At 35.6% G+C, this 12382-nt stretch overlaps 1 protein-coding gene across 5 annotated transcripts in view; it reads left to right on the top strand.

Annotated features, from left to right (window-relative positions):
- Positions 1-12382, top strand: part of UNC13C (unc-13 homolog C) — a 599100-nt gene that overhangs the window by 467664 nt on the left and 119054 nt on the right. For all 5 annotated transcript variants that reach the window (XR_008299165.1, XM_027067285.2, XM_053223997.1 and 2 more), the window contains 2 exons: positions 5640-5736; positions 6384-6527. Coding sequence is in view for 4 of the 5 variants with exons in the window: in XM_027067285.2 (XP_026923086.1) it covers positions 5640-5736; positions 6384-6527 (241 nt within the window). In the remaining variant the exon portion in view is untranslated. The remainder of the gene's footprint in view (positions 1-5639; positions 5737-6383; positions 6528-12382) is intronic.

The following is a 12382-nucleotide window of genomic DNA, read 5'->3' as shown; positions in this document are numbered from 1 at the left end:
TCATAGAAAAATGCTTAAAACCAAAAAAGAATTTTAAAAAACTTTCCATTTATTGAAGTCAAGGAAGGGAAGACACTTTACCTTCAAAGGAGCTACAGTAATACTCGTGGATGATTGTTCAGTAGGAGTGACTGAAACCAGAATACACTGCAATGATACCTTTAAAGTGCTGAAAGAAAACAACTAACAAGCTTAGAGTTCTATAAGCATCAAAAATATCCTTCCAAAAATAATATATATCCTTTCAAAACAAAGTGACATAAGTATATTTATATAACTGAGAAGCTGAAAGAATCCATTTCCAGCAGACCTTCACCAAAAATATATAAGCCATACTTCAGATAGAATGAAAATGACTAAGATAAAAATATAGTAATGTAGCAAATAATGCACTACAAAATGTATGCAAAGAATAAAATTTAAAATATGTTAACTGTTTAAAAATTAAAAGTCTGTAGAAGAAAATATACATAGAAGTAAAGTACAAGACAATTGGATAAACACATGCAGTTAATATGCTGTAAGATCCTTGAATTGTTCACAAAGTGTAAAATACTCCAATTTAAAAATCCTCTAGGGGCGTCTGGGTGGCTCAATCAGTTGAAGTTCGACTTTGGCTCACGTCATGATCTCACAGCTCATGGGTTCGAGCCCTGCATCGGCCTCTTTGCTGACAGCTCGGAGCCTGGAGCCTGCTTCAGATTCTGTCTTCCTCTCTCTCTGCTCCTAACCCACTCTCATTCTGTCTCTGTCTCTCTCAAAAATAAATAAACATTAAAAAAATTTAAAAATCCTCTAATATGTCATGGATATGTCATGGATATATGTTATAATTTATAGGGTAACCCCATAAGGTACAATATTGTGTATTCATAACACAGTAGGGTGGAGGGTAATAAAACATACCTAAAGGTAAGAAAGGAAAATGCAAAGAATAAAGAGCAGGCAGGAAATTTGGGGGGGGGGGGCAAGATGATATTTTTAAGACTAAATATATCAGAAAATTGAATGTAATCATTAAATATTAATGGATTAATACTGGCCTACCAGATAAAATAGTAAGACCAAACTGTCTTGCTCATAATTTATGCATCTAGAAAGGTTAAATAAAAGGATGAAAATAATAATTGAGATAAAATTTTCACAAGATACTAATATTAAAAGAGACTTCAACATAAGAAATATAATAATAAAATAATTTTGAGAAATAGAAATATTTTGTGATGATTGAAGAAGCAATTTAACAAAAGATATATCAGTTAGAAATGTAAATGTATCTCATAACATGTTAACAAAATATATAAAGCAAAAATTGTCAGAAATAAAAGGAAAAAATGAATCTACAATGCTACTTGGAGATTACATTTTTCAGCAACTGACTAAACATTCAGACAAAAAAGTCAGTAAAAATACAGAAGTTCCAACAACACAAATAACATACTTAAATATATTTATTCTTCTGTATCTATATCTGTACCTGGTCACCTAGAGGTTCCATAATTTTTTGTGGGAATTGTTTACAAACACACACACACACACACACACACACACACACACCCCTATCTACAATTTATCACAAATGATGACAAAACACACATTGTTATCATATGCACTTAGTGCATTTACCAAAATAGACTATTTGTTCGACCATAAAGGAGGTCTAATGGATTTTCAAAGATTGAAATATATACTGTATATTCTAGTACCACTGTGGAATTAAGCCAGAAATCAATTCTAAGATAACTAGAAAATGACCAGATAGGGAAATTAAGCAGAAAACTCTAATTCATGAGTTAAAAAAGAAATCACAGTGTGAATTACAAAATATTTTGAACTGTGATAATAAAATATGACATATTGAAACTTGTGGATTGCAGCTAAAACAGGAAATAGAATGATATTCTATAATTCCATAGTCAGAAATTCTATAGAATTCTATGATTCTGTAGTGAGAGGGAGAAAGGTATAAAATCAATAGTGTAACTGTCAGAAGAATAGTTTAAAAACCAAATTATGTCAAAAGAAAGTAGAAGGAAGAAAATGATCAACATGACCTGAAACAAAAATAAATTTTAAAATGGAAGAAATTGCAAAGCCAAATTTGATGTTTTAAAAATATGATAAAGATAAAAGAAGACTTAGCAAGACCAATGGGAAATGAAAAGGAAAAACCGATGTCGCAAATTGTTATCTGAAAAGGACATTACTAAAGGTAGTGTAAAACATAAAAAGACATTATTTATGCCAGCACATTTAGAAGTTAGACAAAATCTCCAATTCCTTTATATAACTTACAGGCTAATGTAAAAAAAAATTAAATAGGCCCATAAGTTTTAAAATTTGAATCCATAGTTTAAAATCACACAACAAAAACTCCAGGTGCAGAAGGCTCCAAATGGAATTCTTCCAACTATTTAAAGAAGAATGTCACCACTCTTACACAAACTCTTCCAGAAAAGGCAGGAAAACTTCTCAAATAATTTGTTGAGTTCAGCATATTTTTACCTACTAAAACTTATTGAAAATATGACATATAATTAAAGAACAATTTCTCTCTGAGCATACATTTAAAAAATAAATAAATAGCATAGCCAATAGAATGCAGTAGTTTATAAAAAGACTAATATAGCATGACCAAGAAGTATTTATTCCTGAAATACAAGATTGGTTTTACATTTTAAAAGTAATGAATGCAATTCACCACATTTAAGGAATGAAGGAGAAAATCCCTACAGTCCTTACACTGGACACAAAATAATAATTTAATAAAATACAAGACCGGTTTATTATAAAATTCTCCTAGAAGTTAAAAATAGAAGGGAACTATCTTAATATAATAAAGGCACACTCTTTCAAAAGAGAAACAACTATACAAACATTGTGCCTATTTTTCAATTGAAATGTAGTCGACAAACAGGAGTACAACATACTTGTTCAACATTATATACATTACAAATTGATCACCATATATCTAGCTACTATCTGTCACCATGCAAAATTGTTACAATATTATTATGTTTCCTATACAGTATATTGTATTTCCATGTGTTACTTAGTTTATAACTGAAAGTTTGTACCTCTCAATCCCCTTCCTCTATTTCACACATCCCTCCCCTTTCCTCACTTCTGGCAACTGCAAGATTGTTCTCTGTATCAGTGAATTGATTTCTCTTTTGCATGTTGGTTTGGTGTTTTTACATTTCACACATAAGTGAAATCATATGGCATCTGTGTTTTTTCATCTAACTTATTTCACTTAGTATTACACCCTCTGGGGGTGTTGTTACAAGTGGCAAGATTTCATTTTTTTATTATGGCTGATAATATTCCATTATATATCTGTACCACATCTTTATCTGTTCATTTATCCATGGTCACTTAGGTTGCTTCCATATCTGGTCTCCTGTGGTGTGGCTGACTGTGAGGTCTGACTGGCTCTGAGGTCTGGCTACTACTGTCACAGGTGCTCTATTGCATTGGCATGTGCCCAAACCTAGGCAGCATTGCTTGAGGGAATCCCAGTGCTGGCCACCATGTGTGGTGGGGCAGGGGGTTGCTTGGAAGGGGCCCCACAACTGGTTGAAGTCTCCTGCCATATGTGGCAGTGTGGGAAACCACTTGGGAGGAGAGCCAGGCCAGGGCAGGGCATTAGGCGGGGATTCTGCAGGGTCGGGCACTGGGTGCAGTAGATGGAGAGTGTCAGAAAAGGTGCCCACCAAGGCTAGGTCGTCCGCCAGGCTTCTCTTCCCAGAGAATATTCCAACAGATCCTCACTCTTCTGTCACATGCTGTAAAATTAGTCAATGAAACTCCTTCACAGGTAGCCCAGGTGCTTTTCAAAGTGCTGCCTCTGTGCTGGGACTCAAAGTAAGTGAGATTGAGTGCATGTCCTTTAAGAGTAGAGTTTCCATTTTCTGTTGCTCTCTGGCTTTTCTGGATATAAGCCCTGCTGGTTTCCAAAGACATATTATGGGTGCTCATTTTCCTGGTGAGGTTGTCTGGGCTATGGAGCCTAATGTGGGTCTCAGACCCCTTATTCCTCAGGGAGGGACAGTTACAGTATCCCTCTCTCTTGGTCATTACACTGACAGGCATCAGTCCTGACTAGACCACCTTTCCACCTGTCTTAGCTGTCTCCTTGTGGCTAACAGATAATATCTGTTCTGTTATTCTTCACTTCATTCTCTGAGATAGTTGTATACATAATTATAGATTTTGGTGTGCCTGTGAGAGGACAAAAGCTCAGGATCTTCCTACTCTGTCATCTTGATCCCCTTCCTCTCCAAACATTATGCTTATTGACAATATTTTGAAAGTTTCCCCCTGAGATAAAAAAAAAAAAAATGACACTGAGAGCTGATAACATCACCTTTATTTAACATTGTACTAAAAGTGCTATATAATACAATAAGACAAGAAAGAAATAGAAAAAATAGAATGATTGCAAAACCATATATTAATGCTGTCAATATCTGTGTATGACATAATTGTGCATCTAGAAAACCCAAAAGAAACTACAGGGTAACTAATAGAATTAAAAAGAGAATAAGTCTGTGTAAAAGTTAATTAAGTTTCTATATAATACCCACAGGCAATTAAAAAATTACATATAAACCTTACCATTTAAATATCATTAAAATCATGAGAAACAAATGGTGATGAAAGATGTGCAAGCCTTCTACTTCTAGAATGTGTTACTTAGAGACATGTTACTAAGAGACATTTAAGATGAACTTAAATAATATACACAATGTTCCTAAAAGGTGTATTACTGTACAGATAGTAATTCTCCCCCCTTGACTTATAGACTTATTGACTTAATGCAATCACACTAAAAATTTCAGCAGATATTTTTGTGCAAATTGACAAATTCAATCAAAAAATAAGTACAGAAATACAAAGGATTAGGAATAGCCAAGATAATCTTGAAGACGAAGGAAGAAAAAAAAAACCTTGAGAGCTGCACTATTAGTTATGAAGACTTAATCAAAAGATACAGCTATTAAATGAAGTGGTGTTAGTGTATGACAAATAGACCAATAGGAGACAAACCCACATACGCCTTTACCTGATATGCACCAATGATGCAATTAAAGGCAGCAGGGAGAAGGATTATCTTCTAAAATAAAAGATGCTTTGCACTTGCACCTCCACATGGAAAAAAGAACTTTGAAACTTTGACTATTCACAAAACCCAACTGCGGATGGATTACAGATCACAAGTCAGAGATGAGCACCTAGGATGAGTTAAAGGAAAATAAATAGTCAGTATGGGCGGAAGCCCAACAGTAAAGTACTAAAAAGTGAGAGAATGGCATAATAGGGGACACAGCACACATGATTGACATTTTATAAAATTTTGAATTATAAAGGGAATTGTAGGGTGGGGATTGGGAACTAAGCTTATTTTAAAAACCATGGGAAGAGCTAAGAAAGAGATAGACAATGAAAGTAAATAAACAGGGATGTATGTGTTTGATGACGTAAAGCTAAAGGTCTCCAGGAAACAGAACTACAAAAAAGGGAATGAAAAGAGATTTTAGGTCCTGAATTACTCTCATGTAAGGAAAGAGCAGTATTCACTGTTAATTATGTGCAAATGACATCTTTTATGGTATGTAACACTATTTTTTTTTTAGGTGGTTTGAGCCTTTTGTCATGCAGTGGCTAGATGAAAATGAAGATGTATCAATGGAGTTTCTTCATGGAGCACTAGGAAGAGACAAAAAAGATGGAGTAAGTTTAAATTAGTTTAAGATTACTTTTTGTCAATACTCTCACACTATTCACTTGTAACATAACGGGGATTGTTAGGCTCATTGTTATTAATTAATTTTATTTTAATCCTCTAATGACCAAAATAAATGTAAAACACAACTTTTAAGGGCTGCTAGAAACTCTAGGGAATTGTTTAAATTAAAAAAAAAATTACCCTTTTGCTTCCAGGATTCCTTTACCTCTTGAATTGATCTGGGTCTACAAGTTCACCAAGCTTAAACAAAACTTCCTGGTCCTGAAAGCTTTCCAGGATTTCAAGATTAGGAGCAGACACCCTCCAAATCCCTCCGGAACAACTTAAAAGTCTTGAGCCACAATAGGCTTGCTAACCTGTCTTTGTATCTATGGGGAATGAGAGAACTAGTCCCTCAATGTAGAAATGGAAAAACCAATTAATAGGAGCCTGTCTCTAATATTAGTTCTAATACTTTTCCAGGAAAGGAGATGAATGATTTTGAAATGGGTAAGCATTTTATCAAATGGGAAATGAAGGCATATGAGATGAAGGTACATGGTATAGGAGATTCACTTATTTACGTGATTTGACTCTTTCCACAGTCCCTCTAATGTGCTTATTGGAATGGTATTGCCTTCTCTCCCTTCAGTTCCAGCAGACGTCTGATCATGCCCTCTTCTCTTGTTCTGTGGTTGATGTCTTTGCTCAGCTTAACCAGAGCTTTGAGATTATTAAGAAACTGGAGTGCCCTAATCCTGAAGCATTATCTCACTTAATGAGAAGATTTGCAAAGGTGGGTTAAATGGAGTGCATCCTTTCTTTTCTGAGATGGTGGCATTTATTATTTTCTCACATAGAATTTGACAAATGCTATTGTTGTTTGTAGTATTACTCTTCTTTGACACCACTACCCCAATTGAATTTCTAATTCTAGTACCAATAGGTTCTGTTTCCAGGCTTGTCATCTGACTTTCTTTCTGCCCTTTTTGTTTATTAAATATGAATTTATCATCTTTAAAAATCTGTTATTCACATTAGTGATTCAGTTGTTCGTACCATTGAGGGAACTACTATGGATGGCAAAATTATTCCAGATATGGTGCTTCTTAGCTGAAAATGAGCCTTGGCATTTCATATTTAAATTGCAAGTATTTTTAACGGACCCTATACTACAATGAAAAGTCTATAAGACTTGGAGTCATGAAAACAGAGTTCTCATTTCAAATCAGCCAATAACTGTGGTATGAGTCTGAGCCATTCATTCCATTTTTATGAAATGTAGTTTTCTTAGTTGACAGATTGATTTTGATCAGATTACATACTCTTAAGATTTCTTTCTCCACATATATATAAAAACAAATATACAGCTTTGACATGTTAAAAAATAAAGGAATGCCAAAACTCAGTTAAATTATATAATATTTAAGATGTATTAATTTGTAAGGGCTGCCATAATTAAATACCACAGAATCATGGCTTAAAAAGAGAAACGTTATTTTTTTACAGTTCTGGAGGCTAGAGGTCTGACTGAGATCAAGGTATCAGCAGATTTAATTTCTTCTGAAGCTTCTCTCCTTGGCTCAGGGATGTCAGCCTTCTTAATGGGTCCTCATGTGATCCTTCTTCTGTGCACATGCACCCCTGGTGTTTATTTGTGTACCCAAATTTGCTTTTCTTATAAAGACACTAGCTAGTTTTCTCAGGTAGGCACTTCAAGGGGCCCTCGGATCATCGCAGAGAGGTGCCTTTGAACTGCTAGAAACAGTTACTGTTCTGTTCAAGTCTTGATGCCAAGGTTGAGGGCTGGTTGAGAAGAGGGCTCAGAGGAGGCTGGCTGGAGTTTGGTCAAGGAAAGAGTCTTTGTCACCCTCTGTCATTTTGTGATTGGGATTCTAGCCTGAGAGATCCCAAAGAAGAGAGAACATAGGACTCAGAGAGAGCTGATGGAACTAGAATTGGAAGCTTAGGTCCTCATTGTAAGAAGTCTTGAAGAACAGGCAAAGTGGCCAAACTTCTTTTAGTAGAAAGTAGGAGCTGTGAGATATATAGGTAGGTAGGTAGGTAGGTAGATAGATAGATGCAAGAAAGAAAGGAAGGAAGGAACGAGAAAGAAGAAGGAAGGAAGGAAAGAAAATGAGATGCCAGTGAAGACTTTTAGGTAGATAAACTGTCAGTCTAAACTGTGTTACATTATTTGTGTCCATCAAATATTTTGAACTCTAGTCTTCATCTGTTAATTAGGTAGGCTAAAGTAATCTCCTGCTTTTAACGATAATAGCTAAAAATCATTTCTCTTGGTCATCTCTAGAGGAAACTGTTGGTAGCAGCTGATTTCAATCTCCCAGCGTGGTAAAATCTGCAGTAAACTCTGCGGGAGAATTACTCTAAAAAAATTCTCTAAGAAAGTCCTTTCTCGATGAACAGCTGCATTTTGGGTGCCTGCCAAGAGAACAATGAAAGGGGGTCATTAGGGATACTGTAGAAAAAAGTGTGTCACATGCTATTCTTGGAAATCTGTGGGACTTGCGGAAGAAGGGTCATTTGAGAGTTTAATAATCTCAGAGCTAATATATTTGGTAACATGCTATTGTAATTGTGCACTCTATGAGAAAGGTAACTAGGATTCACCCTCAGAGTGGTCATGTAGCAGCTTATGTAAGCCGGAAGCATGTAAGTATCGAGAGCAGAATGAAAGCTCCACTAGGGGTCAAGGCCTTGGGCCTCAGACCACCCTCCGCTCCGCTCCTTCGTAGTTTTGACCTTTCTGCCTCTGTGAAGCCGCACCCAGCTGTGTTTAGACTGCCCAAGGTATAAGCAAGTGGGCTGGAGGAAAGTATAAAGAAGTGGGAGATTACAAAGAGAGTTATGTTAGAATCACACACAGGAAAACACATTCTCTGAAGTGAGGAGAAAAGAATTAGGCTCCATGTGTCACTGAGGAAATGTGAGGTTTTTTTGGCACAATAAAAAAAACTTTACATAACTAAAATTTGTTCAATCCATGTAAATTCAATACTACCCAATTATTATCATGAGGAAATAATGTGAGAAAATAAACCTTTTCTGGGAAAGTAGAAATGGGTAATTTCATTGAAAAATAAATTCTATTTTGTTGGAATGATTTTTAAAAATCATAAAAATGAAAACTGGGACTTTATGGTTAATATAATTAGGTATTTCACAGCCATGTCAGACTATTAGAATTGGTGTTCTTTCATTACATGTGACCATTGGTCTTAAAAACCCTATCCTTCTTAGAATTAGGATCCTTGTGTCAGAATATTGAAATCATATTCTCTTCCTGGAACTTATATTGATTTAAACCTCCCAGAGAAAAGACATCAAAAATGATAACAGCAAACATTTGGGAAGACTGAGCCTTCTAAAGTGGGATTTAAAGGAATGGTTTGTTCTTATGAAAGCATATGTAAAACTGAATATACCAAAGAGATGCTTCACATTTCATAGCTCTGATGACAGGCAAAGAGTGCATGTGGGCAGGGAACATTTCTATGGCTATATTGCTGCTCTTGGTAAATATGAGCAGTTTAATTAAAAAAAGAGATATGAAGCAATGATATCTTCATTATTAAAAACAAACCAACGAATGTTGACTTTTGGCTATGATTCTGGCTGGTTTTTATTTTTGTTTTTGTTTTTATTGAGTTTCCAGGGACTGGGGACACTATGGTGAATGAGACACACGTATTCCTTGTTCTTGGGGAATGTAATCCTAATTTTCAAACTTACTGATGATAATTAATTGACCATCACTATGTACTTATCACTTTACATATTTTGTCTTGCTTATTCTTCACTACAACCCCATGACACAGATACTATTATTTTTCCTAATCATTCCAGTGATGAAACAAGCTTAGAAAGTTTCAGTAACTCAAACAAGGCACCCACCTAGAAATGGTATGGATAAAGTGCTTGTAACCACTGAGCAATACTACCTCCACAATCTGGTATCATCACAAATCAATCGATAAGTCAGAAAGCAGCAACTCACCATTTATTTTCAACCTTTGAGCCAAACCTAGGCAACTCTCTGGATTCTATCTTACGCTGCATGCATTAAAATACAGTGCTGTAAATCACTGAAGTGACATTTCTGATGTCACTTACTAGATAGCATACTTCTTATCCTCCATGCATTGTTCTAATCCTGAATGTTCCATAACTAAAGTGGGGCTGAAAAGATGGATTTTGAACCAGGGCTCTTATCTTACTGATTGCAAGAGTAATACCCTAGATGGACCTACTGGTGGTGTTGACAGGATATTTAGCCCATTTCAAGAGCATGCCATTAGCTCAGGAGATCCTAATGACTTTGGGTAATTGATCACTATCTCACTTAGTAATACCAGTAGCTGCATGTCAAATGAGAGCAGATTGCAGATGGGAGATATTTGGATAATCCTGTCTGATCCTTTAAATGTAGAGAATCCCTAGCTTCATTGCCACAATCCTATTAGAATTTCATTTTATTTCATCTGGAGCTCTTTGAATGGCAATTCCTTTACTGCATCCATAAGAGAATCATCTACACCTCGTGACTCTGTCTTCATATAAACTGTATTTTATTATAGAACAGAATGGAAACAGCTTCTGTTAGACTCTTGCCTCTCTCTCTCTCTCTGCTGTCCCCATTTCTGAAGCCGCAAGAGTCCCATAAAGATAAAATCCTGAACTAAATTCACACAGTCAGAAGGAAGTTCTGTCTTCCAGGCTTTGCTAGGTACACCTTCCATCAACAGGTTCTCTCTGAAGAGTTCACCTACACCCTACTCTACATTAGTTAGGACTGTGGTTTTCAAACTTTAGTTTGCAGCAGAATCACCTTGGAGGCTTATTAACAAACACCAGAATTGCTGATTCAGTAGACCTGGAGTAGTACCAGAGAACTGGCACTTCCAGCAAGCTCCTAGGCAAAGCTTGTGATACAGCTGGAGCTGTGTCTTAGGAAGGTATGTCTCATGTAACTGCTTACTAGTATTAAACAATTAATACCTGATAAGGTTTTCTTTTGTTGAATGAATTAGAATGAAATTTAAGTTGCCTCTAAAATGTACATGAAGCCTGTCCTTCAGGTATACTTTGTACATTAGTAAAGAAGTAAATATTGTTATAGCCAGTGTATCTACAACTCCTATGGGCACAAGGCCCTACACCATATACTACATGGCTGAGCTCTTGGCCTTACCCACAGCTCCTTGTCATTTGCTAACCATTGGCATCTGTAGGTTAGTAGATATAAGATCCTAGGATCAGTTGTCCCCAAGTGGGAATTCAACAGACTAGGGCTTTCCTATAGAGAAGAGTCAAATGTCAGACCATGGGGGATACCTTGAGAATAATCTGAATTGAATATCTGGATTCCCCTCTCCAAACTTTATCTGGAGCAAGTTATAGTCTCTGAGTTGCAACAAGATCCTCAATTCAGACTTTGCTTTGTTTTTATATCACAGTGAAATGATTCTTAGCGCTTGTACAATCATTAGAACCTGCAAATTGAAAGCAGTGTTCATATGTACAAGAGAATTAGTACTTTTTAGGTAAGTCCCAAAGTCATTTTCAGCATTATATATAGAGTAAAATTTGAACAGCTGCATTTGGAAGATGCTTCAGTCTGATCAGCCATCTGTTTTCCTAGATCTATTGGTCTCCCACTTCGTAAGATTTTATATTTTCCAAGACCAACTGTCTATTTAAATTGACACTTATTATCAACATGCTTTGTACTTCCACAAAATATCAATTTTCTTTCTGCATGTTTCCCCTAATTTCAGGTTTCACTATGGTCTTAAACATCTGTAAAACAAGTTCATAGTTCCATTTGAATTCAGGTTTATCGATTAAGGAGTTGAGTTGAAGGAGAGATGTTTAGGGTGTTTCCTGAGTTATTTTGAGCCATGCAAAGAAAATTCAGATTAATATATTGCACAAAAAAGAAAAGCTGTCCTTTTCTATAAGAAGAGATAGTATATATCTATAATTATTATTGCATTCTCTCCTAAGAAAATCATGTCCACATTTGGCTTAGGATAATTCAAGCTATGTGAGTAAAAGTAGGATACAAATGCATCAATATATCTTTGAGTAACTGAAATAAAATTTAACAAAATGTGTTTGTTTTTCCTTATTTTTGCATAATTAGTGGAAGCAGAGGGCATCCTTAAGCTGAGAAACATTTATTAAATGGAGAAGGAAAATGTGGAATTAGGATGAAGAGGACAGAAAGAAGGCAAAAATGGGACATTTTTTAGAAAATAATTTGTCAATAAATAATTTAGTAAATTAAGTTAAATGTATTGAAATAGTGTGATACAACAAAAGCTGAAGTTTTAGGTTTCCATAGGTGGTCTTTGATATTATTAAGGCTCCTTATAGAAAATTACTGAAAATATCCATTGCTAAGTGACTTGCACAGGAATGCTCTGATCCCACTTATAATTGTAGAAGGTATTTAGGAACATGGTAGAAAGTTGAGAAAATGACCAGCACAGAGACTTTGGGCATGGTATATGTATGTGCGATAAGAGTGAGAGGGGTGTAGGAACTAGAAACCATGAGGAAGGAGTCAAAGCATAAGGCAGGTTGTTTGGGGCCTGAGGGGAGGAGTGTTATTGTCATTAAGTAATA

Source organism: Acinonyx jubatus, chromosome B3, assembly GCF_027475565.1.
Source record: "Acinonyx jubatus isolate Ajub_Pintada_27869175 chromosome B3, VMU_Ajub_asm_v1.0, whole genome shotgun sequence".
Classification (NCBI taxonomy): domain Eukaryota; kingdom Metazoa; phylum Chordata; class Mammalia; order Carnivora; family Felidae; genus Acinonyx; species Acinonyx jubatus.
This window is presented reverse-complemented; position numbering and strand designations above follow the sequence as displayed.